Below are 20,483 nucleotides of genomic sequence, written 5' to 3'. Positions count from 1 at the left end.
ATTATGCACTGTTTCAGGAAATCCTCACACCAAATCTTATGAAAGAGGTGCTTTCATTATCTTCATTTTAGATGAGGAAAATCTCAGAATCTCACAGAAGTTAAATAACTTTCCCAAGGTTATGCAATCAGTGTTGCAAAAGTCTTGAGGCACTGCAGAGCACCACATATGAAGAGATAGAACACAAGAGACCTAGGAAAACAGGCTTTTATAGCAGATGCAGTCTTGAGATAACCATTAATCCATGTATCACATGAATGGATTATTTATGAGGGTGCAGCCCTAGTCACTTCTTAATAACAACATTCTTCCCCTTGAACTCTCCAAACGGGTGTCTTTCTCACACACAACATATAATCATTTCATCCAAATAATCAAAGTCTTAACTTGTGTTAGCACCTGAGACTCAAGGAGAATTCCCTCTGGCTGTGAGTCTGTAAAATCAAAACAAGTCATCAATTTCTAATATACAATGGTGGGATGGGCACAGGGTACACATTCCCATTCACAAAGGAACAGTCCCGTAGAGAAGAGTAATAGAAGAAAGAAGGCCGGCGCCAAGGCTCACTTGGCTAATCCTCCGCCTGTGGCACCGGCACCCCGGGTTCTAGTCCCAGTTGGGGCGCCAGATTCTGTCCCTGTTGTTCCTCTTCCAGTCCAGCTCTCTGCTGTGGCCCGGGAAGGCAGTGGAGGATGGCCCAAGCTGTAGCAGCCATTTGAGGGGTGAACCAACAGAAAAAGGAAGACCTTTCTCTCTGTCTCTAACTCTGCCTATAAAAAAAAAAAAAAAAAAAAAAAAGGCAGAAGAAAGCAAGTCCAAAACCCAGCAGGGCAGACATTAAACCTAAAGCTCTGTCTAGCAACCTGTGTACAATGGGGTGGAGGCTGGGAAGCCAAAACCTAGAGCAGCCTAACCCCTAAGGCTTTGCTGGGCTCAGTCTATACTTCAACTCTGCGTGGAGACTCACCGATGTGGCTCTCCCAGGCTGGCACTGCACACTGGGAGTTCTACAGTCCTGGCATCTCTGTGCCAGTCTCACTCCCATGGCTTTGTTAGGCATTGCCCCAGTTGTCCCTCTCTGTGGCAGCTCCACCCCTGTGCAGGACCCTTGTGACGCTTATCCCTGTTATAATTCTAGGAGCTTGCAGTATTAGCACCACATGGACCCCACCAAGGTCTACCACTTCCTCCCTTGAGTAATGGCACAAGATGTACTTGGGCCTGTTTGAGCCATGGCTGGAGTGGCTGGGTTGGGGGGAAGCAGAGGCCAAGCCCTAGGCAGTGACTCAGGGACAGACTTGGGCCTGTTTCCTGAAACAACTGGCATTCTAGCCCTCCAGACCTGCGATGGGACAGGCAGCCTCAGATTTCTGAGATGCCTTTCTCCCCCATATCAAATACTTTTTCCTTCTCATTCTGTACATGGTCAGGCTGTACATTTTCCCAATCTTTCTACTCTGCTTCCCTTGGCCCCTGAACCACAGTAACCAAAAGCAGCCATGCAGCAGCCTGAATGACTGGTTGCTTAGGGGTCTTTTCCTGCCAGATTCACCTCTCTGTTTCAGCCTTCCATCAAACCCTAGAACATGGACATGACGTAGCCAAATTCTTCATTATTCTGTAATAAGGATGGCCCCTTTTCCAGTGTCCTGTAAGATAGTTCTCATTTCCATCTGAGACATCATCAGTATGGCCTTTACTGTTCACAATCTCTCAGCACTCTAGTCACGACCACTCAGCATTTTGCCTCCTGAGCCCTCATCAGAACTACCCTGAGTGCTGTTACACCAATTCACTTCAAAACTGTTCCAGCATCTACCCATTACCTAGTTCTAAACCCACTTCCAATATATTTTCAGATATACATTAAGAGCAACAGTCCCACTTCTCAGTACTAATTTTCTATCTTAGTCCATTTTCTGTTGTTAATAACACAGTATCATAGATTGGGTACCTTAAAAAGAGAAGTTTTGGGGCCAGCACTTTGGCTTAATGGTTAAGCTGCCACCTCCATCCCATATGGGTGCCAGTTCAAGTCCCTGCTGCTCCAATTCCAATCCAGCTCCCTGTCAATGCACCTGGGAAAGCAGAAGACGGCCCAGATCCTTGGACCCCTGTGCACATGTGGGAGACCCAAATGAAGCTCCTGGCTCCGGCCTGGCTGCAAGCGGATGGAAGATCTCTCTTCTTTCTCTAATCCTGCCTTTCAAAGTAAAATAAATCTTTTAAAAAAACATAAGCTTTGGCTCACAGTTCTGGTCCAAGATAAAGGGGCTGCATCCGGCGATGGTCTTTTAGATAACAAAATTCTGAGGTAGTACAGGGAGGGCATCATATGATGAGAAACAGAGAACATGAGAGACTTAGCCACACTGGCTTTTATAGCAGACCACTACTGAAACAACCCATTAATTCTATGAACGGATTAATCTACTTAGAAGGCCCAGCCCTGATCATCTTGGGCAAAATCCAAGCACTTGGTCCATCTTTCACTGCCTTCCTACACATACTGGCAGGAAGCTGGTTTGGAAGTAACCAGGACTTGAACTGGGATTCTGACATGGGATGCTGGTGTGGCAAGTAGCAGCTTAATTAACCTGCTATACCACAGTGCCAGCCCCTAATGGGTGTGTGTGTGTGTGTGTGTGTGTATACATATTAAGATTTATTTATTTCTTTGAAAGAGTTACAGAGCTGGTTTACTCCCCAGATGGCCACAATGGCCAGGCCAGAACCAGGAGCTTCATTCAAATGTCCCACATGTGTGGCAGGTGCCCAACACTTGGGCCATTTTCCGCTCCTTTTCCCAGGCCATTAGCAGGGAGCTGGATGGGAAGTGGAGCATCTGGAACATGAATCAGCACCTATATGGGATGCTGGCGTGGCAGGTGGCGGCTTTACCTACTACAACACAATGCCAGCCTCTAATGGTATCTTTCAATGAGTAGTAGTCTGATTTTTATAATGTTAATTAAAATTAAGTAAACTTTACAATTCATTTCTAGGTAAAGTTACACTGTCTTCCAAAAATGTGATAGTTAATAAAAGTAATCTCTAGTTCTTTCCTATCTAAAGTATTAAGCTGTTTTATGAAAGTCTCCTGAACTACAAGAAAAAATGAGTTTATCAGATCTTTGTGACATGTCTCACCTTTCTAGACAATTTTGCACACCACAGTCAATGCATGTCTCTAGTTATAAAATGAACCTAACAAAGGAACACATTCTTTACCAAAGCTGAAGATTTTTAGTTTGTCTTTCATGGTTCTTGATGATCTCAATCTCATTATCTTTTCTAACTTATGCTGTCCCCATCTGTAAATCAGTGATTTTCAGGGTCTGTCCCTGTTACTGACTTAGTTTAAAGTGTTAGGATGTATAAGTCACTAGCTTCCTTTTTATTCTTTTCTGGCTATAAAGGTATAATACAATGATTATGAATGCATGAAATCTGATCCATAATTTACAATTTTTTCAACTAAAACTCAACATTCTTCTTAAACTAAGTTTATCCTTCCAAACATAAGAAAAAGTGATAACTCTTACAGTATTCATCCTTTCCCCATGAATGCATTATTTACAATACACAATTTCAAACAGTAAGTTTTAAGACTTAGTACAGAAATTCTACTTTTACTTTGATGCACAAATAGAACTTGAAATAAACTACATTATCTTTTTTTAGTATACATAAAATAATATTTATTCAGAAATAGGCCATCTGGATCTTTAGATGATTTGTTAGGCTAAATGTCTCTTTTTACACTGGGCTTACCTATATAACTAATTTTCTCATTTGGCAAGCTTTCAGAACTGCACATGAAAAGTGCTCTTTACTAAAACAAGGCATTGTGACATAAGTAAAATTACTTATAAAATAAAAATGTGACTTAAATGTATAAGCATGTTATTATTTTTATTTCCACTTAAGCCAAGTATACTGTGAGACAGATAAAAAGTTGTTCAGACAAAATGCATGATCCACATTTTACACTTTAATACATTTCAGCACATAAAGTTAGCGATATCCTCTACTTTATTTCTCAAATCCACATTTTTATCTGAAATACAATAATTTTTAAGGGACTGAAATACAATAATTTATACAATAAAACAGTTCCTGCAACAAAACCAACAAATTAGGAGAGTTTCTTAAATTATTATTTTTTAAATAGCTGTAGTACAGCCAATTTTCCTTAAGTACCTAATGGAATTCAACTTGCATTCAACTAACTGAATACAACCAAGTATCAATATTGATAAATAAATGTTATATATAAATTTGGCCAGTCAAGACTAAAGGAATGACATTTGATTTAAACCTAAACCAAAAGTGAATTCCGAAAATGTATTTTAAAATATCCTCTCAACCTCTGTTAACACATTCCTGTATGCTTTTTCACAAATTCCAGAAATTGTAATTTTCTGTGCTGCTACAGATTTTTGTATTGGGGCAGCTCTCAATCATCTTCTTTTTCAATATAGGTCTTTGCATTAACTCGTGCCATTTGCCTAGCCAAGTATCTGTCTCTAGCTGAAATCACAGTTTCTTCAGTGTTTCGCTTTGCAAATTTGTTCACTGCCTCAGGTGGTTTCTCTTGTTCTCTACCTTTCTCTTGCCCTTCCTCTGTGAGTCTGTGCTTTGTTCCCAGTAACGTTTCAGAACTAGAGTGTTTCTCTTGGTTTCTTTCTTTGTCTTTTTCTAAGTTTCTTATTTTATTGGATCTTTCCTCATCAAGAAATTCATTCTTCGCCCGAGATTTTGGGTTGCTTTCCTTTCTGTCTCGATTTCTTTCTGAAGACTGAACACTTGCATCTTGTTTTTCCTGATCTCTATATTTATCATCACTTTCATATTTTTCCTTCCTTCCTTTCATATGCTCTTCTTTTGCTTTGCTTTTCTCTTCCTGCTCTCCTCCCTTCTCACTGCGCCGGTCGTGATCATTCCGTTGTCTATCTCGTTCTCTTGAGGAATATTTTTCCCTGTCTTTCCGTCTTTCCCACTCTCTGTCATCTCTTTCTCTGTGGTCCCTTCCCCTCAGTTTATCTTCTTGTTCATGCCTCTTCCAATGGGAATCGCTATGATTAGTTTCTTTGTGCCTATGAGAATCTTTCTTTTCTTTTCGGTAATCAGAGTCAGTATAATAGCTCTCCTCATCTTTAGACGGCCTCTTTTGGTGATCTTCCCTTTTATCATGTCCTTTTGACCTGGAACTTTTTGTGTGGTATTTGGCACTGTGCCCTCTTTCTTCACTAGATGACCATGAGTGGGTCTGATTCCTGTGATGCCTGCAATCATTCTCTGAGGTATGTGTAACCTTTTTTCTTCTGTAGTTCACTTCATTTTCTTCCATTTCATCATCTTCACTGCTCTTAGCATCAAAGTCACTGTCTGCATCTGGGTTTTCCTCTACTTTCACACCAGTTTGGAGAATGCATTTCTTCTGTGCTATTCTGTCCTCTGCACTTACTTCATCGGAGTAACCCTTCAACTTCTCTTCCTTTATCCCGGACCTTTAAAATAGTAAATATAAACATAAAAGGTCACCCTATCAATCAGAGTAAGCAACTGTTCATATTTTTTCAATACTTAAATCAACACAACTATAATTATATTTAATTCTGATTATCCAAATGTAAAAAATGTGCTGATGTCTATTTACTTTGTACGTATCTGCAAACTAGTATTTTCAAATCATTCAGATTATTTTCAATATTTGTAGAAGTGAAACAGATACAATTATCCTTTCTCTATTGGACCACCACAACCTCAGGCATGGGTCTGTACAAGGTCTTCATTTTTGCTAAGCCTAGATAATCAGGAAAAGTAATATAAATTCTGGATCTAAGTTCTACCTTTAGTTGTAACTGCTGAATTTTTGTTTTCTTTTAAGAATACTATAAAGATGGTCTCAGACATGAAGAGAATTTTTTCCAAAGCAAAATGGTAGTAATGCTAATTCTAAATATTGATAATTTTTTCTCATACTTAAAATGGCACTAACATCCTGATATATGCCTTGGAACCTATCCCAAAGTGGAAACGAAAAGTATTCATAAAGTCCATAGAAAATGTGTGCTATGAAAAAATTATGCATAAATTTCAAAATTTTTGTACCAATCTTTTCATTCCATTTTTACAGAAACCTTTTGAAGTACCCTCAAATGTCCAGCTGTCCATATATCCAGTGTTCAGCTGTCAGAATCAACAATATAAAACTTTTTATATCACCTACATTTTCCTAATTGATAAAGAGGTTAAGTTTACATTATTCACATGGTCAGTCTTATTTATTTTATTTTTTAAAAGATTTATTTATTTATTTGAAAGTCAGAGTTATACACAAAGAGAAGGAAGAAGGAGAGGCGGGGAGAGAGAGAGAGTGAGAGAGAGAGAGAGAGAGGTCTTCCATCTAATGGTTCACTCCCCAATTGGCTGCAATGGCCAGAGCTGCACCAATCCGAAGCCAGCAGCCTGGAGCTTCTGCTAGGTCTCACATGTGGGTGCAGGGGCCCAAGCACTTGGGCCATCTTGTACTGCTTTCCCAGGCCAATGCAGAAAGCTGGATTGAAGTGGAGCAGCTGGGTCTTGAACCAGCACCCATATGGGATGCTGGCACTGCAGATGGTGGCTTTACCCACTATACCACAGCATTGGCCCCTCATGTTCTGTCTTATTAATCACACTAACAGTACAACATCTTTGTTTTCTAGGAACTGCTGACAGAACTATCTTGGCTAAAGGATCCACTAATAGTAAAGAATCTGATTATTAGGCTCTAAGAAGTACAATTATTTAAATGACATTACAGAGTTTCAAGACTGGCCTCATAACTACTCCAGATGAAACTCTAACAGAGTCATAATATTTTGGGATTCCCATTCTAAAGCTCAATCTTCAACTGTGCTTTCTTAGATTCAAACTTCTCATCAATTTTATAATCAAAACCTAACAGTTTGGGGGAGAATGGGGCATACATCCACTCTCTCTCCTCATCCTCCACTCTCCCATCTGTCCTTTTTCCAAGCAATACAGACTCAGATCTTCTAATCATATTGTCTCTGTTCAAAAAAAAAAAAAAAGTTTGGAGGTAGAACTTAGATCCAGAATTTATATTACTTTTCCTGATTATCTAGGCTTAGCAAAAATGAAGACCTTGTACAGACCCATGCCTGAGGTTGTGGTGGTCCAATAGAGAAAGGATAATTGTATCTGTTTCACTTCTACAAATATTGAAAATAATCTGAATGATTTGAAAATACTAGTTTGGATGGTAAAGCCACTGCCTACAACTCTGGCTTCCTATATAGACACTAGTTCATGTCCTACCTGCTCTTCTTCTTCATCTTTTTTTCCTTTTTTTTTGAAAGATTTATTTATTTGAAAGGCAGAGTTACAGAAAGGGAGAGGAGAGACAGAGAGAAAGATCTTCTACCTGCTAGTTCACTCCCCAAATGCTGGAGCTGGGCCGATCCGAAGTCAGAAGTCTCCCACATGGATGCAGGCGCCCAAGCACTTGGGCCATCTTCTACTGCTTTTCCAGGCCATAGCAAAGAGCTGGATTGGAATTGGAGCAGCTGGGACTCGAACTGGTGCCCATATGGGATGCCGGCACTGCAGGCGGCGCCTTTACCTGATACGCCACAGCAACAACCCCTCAGCTGCTCTTCTGATCCAGCTCCCTGCTAATGGCCTAGAAAAAGTAGTGGAAGAGGGCCCAAACATTTGGATCCCTGTAACCCACACAGGAGACCTGGAGAAATGTACTGGCTCTTGGCTTCGGCCTGGCCCAGCCATCTCTGGAGTGAACTAGCCAATAAAAGATTTCTCTTTCTCTGTCTCTTTCTCTCTCTCTAACTTTTTCAAACAAATAAGTAAATCTATAAAAAACTTGTGCTCTATGACTACAAGTTTCATTTTTACTTAGTTTCAATTAACTTAAATAGCCACACGTGAGTAGTGGCTACATACTGGACAGTGTACCTATTTTCTCTAATATAGAATCACATATTTTTTAGAAAGCTTTTATTTAATAAATATAAATTTCATAAATACAGCTTTTGGAATATAGCGGTTCTTTCCCCATACCTGACCTCCCAATTCCAATCCCGTCCCACTTCCTACTTCCTCTCCCATCCCATTCTTCATTAAGATTCAGTTTTAAATATCTTTATATACAGAAGACCAGCTCTATACTAAATAAAGATTTCAACAGTTTGTACCCACACAGACACACAAAGTATAAAGTGCTGTTTGAAGACTAGTTTTACCCTTAATTCTCATAGTACAACACATTAAGGACAGAGGTCCTACATGGGGAGCAAGTGCACAGTGACTCCTGTTGTTGATTTAACAACTGACACTCTTATTTATGACATCAGTGATCACCCAAGGCTCTTGTTATGAGCTGCCAAGGCTATGGAAGCCTTTTGAGTCCACAAACTCTGTCATTATTTAGACAGGGCCAAAAGCAAAGTTCTCTCCTCCCTTCGGAGAAAGGTACCTCCTTCTTTGATGGCCCCTTCTTTCCTGGGATCTCACTCACAGATTTCTTTCATGTAGGCCATTTTTTTTGCCACAGTATCTTGGCTTTCCAGGCCTGAAATGCTCTCATGGGCTTTTTAGTCAGATCTAAATGCCTTAAGGGCTGATTCTGAGGCCAGAGTGCTGTTTAGGGAGTTTCTCAAAGAATCTTTATGGAGGCTGAGTTCTACTTATGAAAATACTGATTTCCTTTTATATACTACTTGAATATGCACGTAGGATTATACTGTATGAAACCAAATTCTTTCCAAATGTCTCCTTAATTCTGACAGCAATCATTTCAAGACACCAGGGCCATAAGTATATCTGTCCTTTCAGATGAAAAGCAAAAAAAAAAAACAATTTGGGTATGCTTTCCCTTAAAGGGTTATTTATAAGAGCCATAAAGTGCTTAGCTATTCAGAAATGTTACACATTTTGTACATCAAAAGTCTTCAGTTTTGCACTTCTAAACTCAATCACTGAAGGTGTTTTGATGTAAATTGTGACAATTTTTTATACACTACAGAAAAACAATCTTTAACTAAATCTCCAGGTCTTCAGTTTTTAAAAATTTTTAATTAATTTATTACAGAGGAAGACAGAGAGCATGCATCCCCATCTGCTGGTTTACTCCTCCAGATGCCCACAACAAAGCAGTGGGAATCAAATCATGTCTGCTTGGTTACATCCAAATCAAAGCCAGTACATTCTTTCTGTCTCCCATGTAGGTCGCAGGGGCCCAAACATTTGGGTCCCCTTTCACTGCTTTCTCCAGGCCATTAGCAGGGAGCTGGATCAGAAGAGCAGCTGAGGGGTCAGTGCTGTGGTGTATCGGGTCAAGGCGCCACCTGCAGTGCCGGCATCCCATATGGGCACCGGTTCAAGTCCCAGCTGCTCCAATTCTGATCCAGCTCTTTGCTATGGCCTGGAAAAGCAGTAGAAGGCCAGGTCTCCCATGTGGATGGCAGGAACCCAATTATTTGAGTCATTACTGCTGCCTCCCAGAGTGTACATTAGCAGGAAGCTGGAATTGAGAGCAGAGCCAGGGTTCAAACCCAAACACTCCAATGTAGGATGTTTCTTAACCACTAGAACAAATGCCCACGTCAATCTGTAGGTTTCTAAGTTAAGAACCTGAGAATTCCTGGCCATTCATTCAGTAAGATCAATTTGGCTGACAACACAACATACAATGCTATAATCTTCCATTTTTCACAGGGTTAAAAGAACCCTACAACTACATATTATTAACTGTTTCTTCTACACATTCTGGATGTCACCTCTCACCTGGCTTCACGAAAACTGCATTCAGGTACCTCCTCTTCACCAACTGCTTGATTTAATAGGTGCCTATAAAATCCACTGAGATCTTTCTGCTTGGTTACATCCAAATGAGCTAAGAGAAAGTAAAAGTGAGAAGACTATAGTATTAAGAAAGCAAAAATGCCACTCTGTTTTGCAGGCACAGAGTACATAACATATACAGATGTTAAGTGTAAACTCTTCTCTAGACTAAGAGCTGGCAAACTATGGTCTGCTGCGTATTTTTAGATATAATTTTTATTGCAACATAGTCCTGCTCAATTGTTTATGTAGTGTCCATGGCTGCTTTGGTACTACAAAGGCTGAGTTGAGTAGTTGTGACAGAAATCATAGGTATAAAAAGATTAAAATATTTATTATTAGATACTTGACACAAAATCTGACTGGTGCTCTAGATGAACAGGTAATACATACTTAGAATCTTACAGATTTGGTAAAGTGGTATAGCACTTGCCAATAAATTACGAACTACACATCCTACTTAGATCTTTTTTTTTTTTTTTTTTTTTTTTTTTTTTGACAGGCAGAGTGGACAGTGAGAGAGAGAGACAGAGAGAGAAAGGTCTTCCTTTGCCGTTGGTTCACCCTCCAATGGCCGCCGCTGCAGCCGGCGCACCGCGCTGATCCTGGCAGGAGCCAGGAGCCAGGTGCTTTTCCTGGTCTCCCATGGGGTGCAGGGCCCAAGCACCTGGGCCATCCTCCACTGCACTCCCTGGCCATAGCAGAGAGCTGGCCTGGAAGAGGGGCAACCGGGACAGAATCCGGCGCCCCAACCGGGACTAGAACCCGGTGTGCCGGCGCCGCAAGGTGGAGGATTAGCCTATTGAGCCACGGCGCCGGCTCTACTTAGATCTTGAGGAATGACCATGAATAGAATACTCAAGGAAAGCACTAAAACATTCCTTGGCTCCCCCCACATTTTTTTTTTTTTTTTTTTTTTTTTTTGACAGGCAGAGTGGACAGTGAGAGAGAGAGACAGAGAGAAAGGTCTTCCTTTGCTGTTGGTTCACCCTCCAATGACCGCCGCGGCCAGCGCTGCGGCCGCTGCACCACGCTGATCCGACGGCAGGAGCCAGGTACTTATCCTGGTCTCCCATGGGGTGCAGGGCCCAAGCACTTGGGCCATCCTCCACTGCACTCCCTGGCCACAGCAGAGAGCTGGCCTGGAAGAGGGGCAACTGGGACAGAATCTGGCACCCTGACCAGGACTAGAACCCGGCGTGCCAGCGCCGCAAGGCAGAGGATTAGCCTAGTGAGCCGCAGCGCCGGCCCCCCACATGTTTTTTTAAAGAGTTATTTTTATTTATTTGAAAGTCAGAGTTACAGAAAGAAAGGGAGTGACAGATCTTCCATTTGCTGGTTCACTCCCCAAATGGTCACAACAGCCAGGTTTGGGCCAGACTGAAGAAAGGAGCCAGGAGCCTCTTCAAGGGGGCCATCTTCCACTGCTTTCGCAGGTGCATTGCAGGGGGCAGAATCTGAAGTGGAACAGCCAGGATTTGAACCACTGACCACATGGGATGCTGGCGTCACAGGCAGCGGCTTTACCTGTTACACAATGCTGCCCCCCAGGCCCTCCACATTTTTACTCTTACTCTGATTAATTAATATTATTCTAGCTGCCTAGATTGGCACTTCTTGAATGGTATTACTCTAGATTTTATCATCTCAGAAAATATAATTAGGGTTTAAGGTTTTATTTATGTTGTTTGGGATCAATTTTATGGTGCTACACTTTGTTTCTGTTTTTAAGATTTACTTATTTGAAAGGCAAAGTGAGAGACAAAGAGACAGGGCCAAAGAAGACAGAGATCTTTCATCTACCCGTTAGCTCCCAAAATGCCCCCAACAGTCAGCCAGTGCTGGGCCAGGCTGAGCCAGGAAGTCCACCCAAGTCTCTCATGTTGGTGGCAGGGACCCAAGAAATTGCGCCATTACCTGCTACCTCCTGGACACATCAGCAGGAAGCTATCCTTGAACTGAAGGAGCCAAGACTCCAACTGGCACTCTGATATGGGATGCCACAGCACTGTGGCTTAACCAGCTGTGCCTTGCATCGTGCATTCATATAAACTATGATCACTGCACTTGAATCAGAAAGGTGAATGACACAGCAAATGGCTCGCCACAGGGCTGCTCTGTGTCTTTCTACTCTTCCCACCTCCCATTTTACCTTCCAGTGCAGCAGCTCTCTTTTCTCTTTCTTCCTCCTCAGCTCTCTCTTGCAGTTTTTTCTTATAAGCAGATGTCACAAATGCCTCTTTATCATCAAATTCTCCCTTTTCCATTTCTCGCTCTCTCTGTATTTTCTTTTCCATTCTTTTTTCCTGTTCCTTTTTTCTGATTTCAACTGCCTTTAGTAAGTTGTGAATATATTTGGGCTGAGAGAAAAAATAAGGTTAATTAGGAAAGAGTTGAAAAAAAAAAAAACAATTTTCTGTAATAATTTTTATCATGAATTCATTAAGATAGAAATGGTTAATAAATAGAATTGTCTTCTCAAAATTCAATATAAATTTATTAGCAAGATTCATACTGAAACTGTTTTCAATAAATATGTAAGTGCAACAGAAATCAAATTTATAATGCTTTTACTTTTTTTTTAAATCTCAAACCAAATATTTTCCTAGTGTTTCTTTTTTTTAAGATTTTATTTATTTGTTTGAGAGGTAAAATTACAGACAGAAGAACAGACAGAGAGAAAGGTCTTCCATCCGCTGATTCACTCCCCAAATGGCTGGAATGGCCAGAGCTGGGCTGATCCAAAGCCAGGAGCCTGGGGCTTTGTACAGGTCTCCCATACAGGTGCAGGGGCCCAAGGACCTCGGCCATCTTCCACTGCTTTTCCAGGCCACAGCAAAGAGCCAGATTGGAAGTGGAGCAGCTGGGACTCGAACCAGTGCACATGTGGGAGGCTGGCACCCCAAGCAGTAGCTTTACCTGCTATATCACAGCACTTGCCCCCAAGTGTTTTTTTTCATCCTGTTTACTGGTATTCTCTTACTTCAACAAATAAATGAATCAGAAAAGTTTTTCATAGTTAGTGGAAATATGATTGTTAGGAAAAGAGTTTCCTAACAGTGATCATTTTTTAAAATAGTAGCTTTAGGAGTGAGCATTTGGTACAGTGATTAAGACACTGCTTGGGATACTTGCATACCTTTTCTGAATGTCTGGGTTCAAGTCTTAGCTCCACTCCCAGTTCAAGATTCCTGTTAATGCATATCCTAGGAAACAGCAGGTAATGTCTTAAGTAGTTGTGTCCCTGCCACCATGTGAGAGAGACCTGGATTGAGTTCTTGGCTCCCAGGTATTTGGAGAGTAAACAAGTGGATGGAAGGTCTCTCCCCGAAATATTTCCAAAACATTACTTGCAAAGTTTCAAAGCAGGACACAAAATTCACAGTATTGTTACATAATACACTTGTCTCCTGTTATGATATTGTATGTACAGATACTTGAGTTTTAACTAGAACTAGAAATTTTCATACTTCAAATACCTAAAAGTTTTCTCTCAGGTAATTCTCATGTTTTAAAATAACATTAAGACACTAAATGTATATCAAGGTCAAAGAAACTTTGTATTTTTAGTTACCAACCTTTCGATCTTTACTCAGAAGCAATCTGGGGTTACTTTCTTCCTTCTTTTTCTGCATTTCATCATAAATACTGTCATATTCATACACAGTAGAATCTTCTGCAAGGGCCTTCTGAATTTCCAGTTTAGTCTTAAAAAAAAAGTTTCAAAAATATGAGCAGCCAAAAGACACCACGAAAGTTCTACATATTTCTTATAAAGGTCCATATATTATATATCTATATTATATATTAAATTATATATTATAAAGGTCCATATATTATATACAATATTATATATTATATAAATATATCTTAAAATTACATTAGTTCCATTTTAGATAGAAAAATATGATGTTAAATTCTGGAGCCAGGTTGCCTGGGTTTGAATTTGAATTTTACATTTTCTTAATATTTTTGGTCAAATTTGTTTAGTCTTTTTGTGCCCTAACTTTTCTCATCTATAATAACTCTATTTACCTCCTAAGTTGTGATAATTAAATGACTTAATAAAATTAAAACACCTAAGATACAGCCTGAAGGAGAATAAATGTTCAAAAAACATTAACTATCATTATTTGAATGATTTGTATATAATTATTTACATCAAAAGTTTAAAAGTCTAAGGTGTAACTGAGAAACAACCTAAATCTGGTTTTGAATGCCTATATTATATACTGAATTTTCAAATAAATTTTGGAAAGCTGAGCTGCCAAGCACAATGTTTAGTTTTCAAACGTATAATGGTAAGAAATACTTCATTTAAAATACAAAAGTTCCCAGTGATGGGTGTTGTGTTGTAGTGAATTAAACCAATGCATTTGTTTATGATGAGAAGAAAGCTGCCCAGGGGAGCACTTGGGTATTTACCTAACTCACTTATGTCTCAAAATATACAAAGTAAAATTTAAACAGCAATCTAAGGGAGAGCAGACAAATCGACAATCATCTAGTGATCGACAATCACACTCACTAGTGATTTCAGCATTTACCTTCTGGCAAAAAAACCAGACATAAATCAGTATGACTATATATGTGGGTCTTCAAAAAGTTCATGGAAAAAAATGTCCTATGAAATCTGCAGAGATTTCAAAAACATTTTTGCATCCAAATAAACTTACTTTTTAATTCAATTTTTCCATCAACTTACTGAAATATCCTCATTTAAGGATTAACATGACTGGCTCAATGGACACATGTAGAACATTTTCCAAATTTAGAGGGAATATTGATAAATACTGACTATATTGGACAATAAAGTAAACCTCAGCACATTTTTAAAAATAGGAAACAAGGAAAGGTCTTACAACATAAAACAATCAAATTAGAAATCAGTAACAAAAAGGTAACCTAAAACTTCCATATGTTTAGAACTAAGTTATATATATTTTTTTTTTTTTTTTTTTTTTTTTTTTGATAGCTGGAGTTAGACAGTGAGAGAGAGAGAAAGGTCTTCCCTCCATTGGTTCACTCCCCAGGCTGCCACGGCCGGAGCTATGCCGATCTAAAGCCAGGAGCCAGATACTTCCTCCTGGTCTCCCATGCGGGTGCAGGGGCCCAAGCACTTGGGCCATCCTCCACTGCCTTCCCAGGCCATGGCAGAGAGCTGGACTGGAAGAGGAGCAACCAGGACTAGAACTGGCGCCCATATGGGACGCCGGCACCACAGGCAGAGGATTAACCAAGTGAGCCACGGCGCTGGCCCCTAGAACTAAGTTATATATTTTCAAATAACACAAGGATCAAACAAAAAACTCCCAATGGAAATTAGAAAATACTTTGAATGTAATAACAAAAATACATCAAAATGTGGAGGTAGATATAACAATGCTTAGAAGGAAATGTATAGCTTTAAATGCATCTATGAGAAAATAGAACAGATTGAACAACAGAGATGTGTACCCATTTCAAAGTCAGAAAAATAACAAAATAAATCCCAAGAAAATAGAATGAAGAAAACATTAATAAAATTAATGTTTCAATGAAATAGAAACAAATTAATTAGTAAAATTAATTAAGTAGAAACAAACTTAAAAAATATTAGTCCATTTTGACTACGAGTATCAAGTGTTCTACATCCCATCCAGCTCCCTGCTAATGTGCCTGGGAAAGCAGCAGAAGACGGCCCAAATATTTCAGCCTCTACACCTCCATGAGAGACATGGATGAAGCTTCCAGGCTCCTGACTTTGGCCTGGCCTGGCCCCAGCTGTTGCAGCCATTTGCAGACTGAACCAGTGGATGGAAGATCTCTTTCTCTTTCTGTAACTCTGCTTTTCAAACAAATAAAATTAACGTTAAAAAAATTAGCTCATTTTATAAGATTCACCAACCCCTGACAGTGTTACTTTCTAATTTTTTCAATCTGAGTAATTATGGAGAAAGAAAAGGAAAATCACAGGCCAATTTCACTTATTATACGAAAATTCTTAATGAAATTTAAGTAAACCAAATGAAATGGTATATAAAAAGGACAATATTTTACACCCATGTTGGATTTATTACATTTATGTGAAGTTACAACTGATTTTCTAAAGTTGAGCTGATCTCACATTGCTGATATGAATCCAACATGATGATCATTAAGTATTATCCTTTTTATATAGTTTATGGTTTAAAAAAACAAACAAACAATAAAACCTCAAACTAAAAAAGGAGCTTTATTTTTTTAAAGATTATTTATTTATTTGAAAGGCAGAGTTACACAGAGGGAGGAGAGGCAGAGAAAGAAAGGTCTTCCATCCACTGGTTCACTTTCCAAATGGCTGCAATGGCCGGAGCTGCACTGAAAAGAAGCCAGGAGCCAGGAGATTCTTCTGGGTCTCCCATATAGGTGCAGGGGCCCAAGGGTGTCCCACATGGGTTCAGGGGACCAAGCACTTGGGCCACCTTCCTCTGCTTTCCTAGGCCATCAACAGGGAGCTGGATTGGAAGTAAAGCAGCCAGGACATGAACAAGCACCCATAAGGGATGCCAGTGCTGCAGGAGGCTTAACCTACTACACCACAGCATTGACCCCTAAAATATTATTTAACTAGCTATATAATTTAATTCCCCAGGGAGGCAGTAAAACACAGTAGCTACAAGCTTTAGCTCTGTAATTTCACTGTGTAGGTTTGAACAGAATTCTACCATTTAGTATGTGACCTCATGCAACTCACACAAATTTACTTGTGTTAAGTTCCTCAACTATAAAGTGAGGATTGTAATAGAATGTGCCTCACGACTGTTATAAGAATTAAAGATCATTCTTCAAAAATAATTGCCGGGGCTGGCACTGTGGCACAACAGGGTAACGCCCTGGCCAGAAGCACCGCCATCCCATATGAGCGCCGGATCGAGTCCTGGCTGCTCCACTTCCTATCCAGCTCTTTGCTGTGGCCTGGGAAAGCAGAAGATGGCCCAAGTCCTTGGGCCCCTGCACCTGCATGGGAGACCCAGAAGAAGCTCCTGGCTCCTGGCAAACACACCTAAACAGAACAACATAGTACTGAATGAACAGTGGGTCATTGTAGAAATCAAAAGAGAAATAAAAAATTTCTGGAAACAAATGAAGATGACAATACAACATATTAAAACTTATGGGATACAGCAAACACAGTGTTAACAGGAAAGTTTATAGCAATTGGTGCTACATCAAGAAATTGGAAAGGCAACAAATAAATGAGCTATCAATGCATCTGAAGGATCTAGAAAAACAGCAGCAAACCAAACCCAAAACTAGTAGGAGAAAAGAAATAATTAACTAGAGAAGAAATCAACAAAACTGAATCAAAAAAATACAAAAGATCAGCAAAATGAAGAACTGGGTTTTTTGAAAAAATAAACAAAACTGACACACCATTGGCCCAACTAACCAAAAAAAGGAGAGAGAAGACCCAAATAAATAAAATTAGAGATGAAAGGAAATGTAACAACAGACACCACAGACATAAAAAAGAATCATCAGAAATTACTACAAAGAGATGTATGCCAACAAACGGGGAAACCTAGAACAAATGGGTCAATTCCTCGACACATACAACCTACCTAAATTGAGCCAGGAAGGCACAGAAAACCTAAACAGATGTATAACCAGGACAGAAACTGAATCAGTAATAAAGACCCTCTCAACAAGGAAAATCCCAAAACACTGCTGAATTCTACTAGACATTTGAAAAAGAACTCCAATTCTTCTCAAGCTATTCAAAACAACTGAAAGAGAGGGAATCTTCCCAAATTCTTTCTATGAAGCCAGCATCACCTTAATCCCTAAACTTGAAAAAGATGCAACAGAGAAAAAGAATTAGAGACCAATTTCCCACATGAACATAGATGCAAAAATCCTCAACAAAATTCTCGCCAATTGAATGCAACAACACATCAGAAAGATCATTCCGGGGCAAGTGCTGTGGCACAGCAAGTAAAGACACCAACTGCAGTACCAGCATCCCATATGGGTGCCGGTTTGAGTCCTGGCTGCTCCACTTACGATCCAGCTACAAAAAAAAAATCAAATACCTTGGAATAAATTTAACCAAAGATGTCAAAGATCTCTACAATGAGAATTACAAAGCATTAAAGAAAGAAATAGAAGATACAAAAAAATGGAAAAATCTTTCATATTCATGGATTGGAAGAATTCATATCATCAAAATGTCCATACTTCTGAAAGCAATCTGCAGATTCAATGTGATACCAATCAAAATACCAAGGACATTTTTCTCAGATATAGAAAAAATGGAAAACACAGGAGACCCCGAACAGCTAAAGCAATCTTATACAACAAAAACAAAGCCAGAGGCATCACAGTACCAGATTTTAGATACACTACAGGGTAGTTATAATCAAAACAGCCTGGTACTGGTATAAAAACAGATGGATAGTCCAATGGAACAGAATATAAACACCAGAAATCAATCCAAGCATCTACAATCAACTGCTATTTGACAAAGGAGTTAAAATCAATCCCTGGAGCAAGAACAGGATCTTCAACAAATGGTGCTGGGAAAACTGGATTTCCTCGTGCCAAAGTATGAAGGAAGATTCCTACCTTACACCTTACTCAAAAATCGACTCAAAATGGATTAAAGACCTAAATCTATGACCCAATACCATTAAATTGTTAGAGAATATTGGGGAAACCCAGCAAGACATTGGCATAGGCAGAGTTCTTGGGAAAGACCCCAGAGGCACAGGCAATCAAATATAAAAATAACAAATGGGAAACATCAAATTAAGAAGCTTCTATACTGCAAAAGAAACATTCAGGAAAGTGAATAGGCAACTGACAGAATAGAAATTAATTGCAAACTATTCAATTGATAAAGGATTAATAACCAGAATATATAAAGAGCTCCAGAAACTCAACAACAAAACAACCCACCCAGTGATAAAATGGGCAAAAGACTTAAACAGACATTTTTCGAAAGAAGAAAAAAACCAAAAAACACAAAACCTACATTTTGTTAAGAGTTCAACAAACAGTATTAAAAAAAAACTGAAGGACACAGTGTTTTTTTTTTTCATGCAAATTGTTGAACTCTTTACTCAGTATAGAATTGGTCTTCTGTGTATAAAGTTAACTGAAAATGGATCTTAGTGGAGAATGGGACTAGGAATGGGAGAGGGAAGAGGAGAGTGGGTGGGAGAGTGGGTATAGTGGGAAAAATCACTATATTCCTAAAGTTGTACTTATGAAATGCATGAAGCTTGTAAAGGGTTTTTTTGGGGAAAAAAATAAATTGAAAACAAACAAACAAACAAAAAACCAAAAGCCACAAATGTACCACAGGAATAAAAGATGTTAATAACATAAGAAAGTGGTGGAAGGAGGACATGAAAGAATGTATGGGAAATTTCTTTACTTTTTTTTTTTTTGACAGGCAGAGTGGACAGTGAGAGAGAGAGACAGAGAGAAAGGTCTTCCTTTTGCCGTTGGTTCACCCCTTAATGGCCGCTGCACTGTGGCTGGCGCACCACGCTGATCCGAAGCCAGGAGCCAGGTGCTTCTCCTGGTCTCCCATGCGGGTGTAGGGCCCAAGGACTTGGGCCATCCTCCACTGCACTCCCGGGCCACAGCAGAGAGCTAGACTGGAAGAGGAGCAACCAGGACAGAATCCGGCACCCGACTGGGACTAGAACTTGGTGTGCCAGCGCCGCAGTTGGAGGATTAGCCTATTGAGCCGCAGCGCTGGCCTCTTTATTTTCTGTTCAATTTTTCTGTAAACCTAAAACCACCGAAAAGTAAAGTTAATTAAATAAATTTTTTAAAAATTACCTTATACTCCCCTTTCTTGGTAGATGAATTTTAAATAATTATAAAAGTGTGAAATCACTTTGAATAGTTTTTTTGGGGGGCAAGCAAGCTCATAAGCAATGATTTACTAATAAACAAAGAAGCCAAATAATCCACTGTCAGACTATTGAAGTCTGCAAGTAAATTTGGTGTTCAGAAATGAAAAGTTAATTCTTCATTTACATAATTTTTCCTGTAAAATCTATACAGGAAATGTGTAGTCTATATAAATCAAGAAACATTCTCACATATTTTTAGAAAACAAGAGTCAAGATCAAATTATTTCATTACACATACTACTCTGTTTTAGTCTCAGTATCTAGACACTGAACGACACTCAAAAATATGAGCTGGGGGGAGGCATTGTGGCACAGTGGGTTAAGTTGCTGCCTGTGATGCCAGCCTCCCACATGAGTGCCTGTTAAGTACTGGCTGCTCCATGTATATCCACCTTCCTCACTGGGAAGAGAGCAGATGAAGACCCAAGTAGTTGGGCCCCTGCCACCCATGTAGGAGGCTCAGATGCAGTTTCAGGCTCCTAACTTCAGCCTAGTCCAGATCTGGTCATGGCATCCATTTGAGGAGTGAACCTGCAGATGGAAGATCTCCAAATAAATAAAATAAATATTTTTAAAGAATTTATTTAAAAACAAATGAGCTGGAAGACTTCACTGACTGCATTTACTTTACTCGTCTGCCTTACCTGTTTCATGGCCTGTTTCTTAGCAGCTTCCCTTTGAAGGCTTTCACTCACGGAGGTCTATAAAACAGAAAAACGCTG

The 20,483-nt window shown here is 39.6% G+C and overlaps 1 protein-coding gene across 5 annotated transcripts in view; it reads right to left on the bottom strand.

The window, feature by feature from the left end:
• Positions 1 to 3,895: 3,895 nt before the first annotated feature.
• The window catches only part of NSRP1 (nuclear speckle splicing regulatory protein 1), a 65,199-nt gene continuing 48,611 nt past the window's right edge, over positions 3,896 to 20,483 (bottom strand). For 4 of the 5 annotated variants that reach the window (XM_002718905.5, XM_070061162.1, XM_070061161.1 and 1 more), the window contains 5 exons: positions 20,406 to 20,462; positions 13,450 to 13,578; positions 12,024 to 12,231; positions 9,815 to 9,923; positions 3,896 to 5,514 (listed from right to left, as the gene is read on the bottom strand). In XM_002718905.5, coding sequence (XP_002718951.1) covers positions 4,461 to 5,514; positions 9,815 to 9,923; positions 12,024 to 12,231; positions 13,450 to 13,578; positions 20,406 to 20,462 — 1,557 coding nt within the window. In that variant the 3' untranslated portion in view covers positions 3,896 to 4,460. The remainder of the gene's footprint in view (positions 5,515 to 9,814; positions 9,924 to 12,023; positions 12,232 to 13,449; positions 13,579 to 20,405; positions 20,463 to 20,483) is intronic. The other variant, XM_051824606.2, reaches the window with a different exon arrangement.

Source organism: Oryctolagus cuniculus, chromosome 17 (genome assembly GCF_964237555.1).
Source record: "Oryctolagus cuniculus chromosome 17, mOryCun1.1, whole genome shotgun sequence".
NCBI classification, from domain to species: domain Eukaryota; kingdom Metazoa; phylum Chordata; class Mammalia; order Lagomorpha; family Leporidae; genus Oryctolagus; species Oryctolagus cuniculus.
Note: the sequence above shows the minus strand (reverse complement) of the source record. Positions and strands in the feature narration are given on the sequence as shown.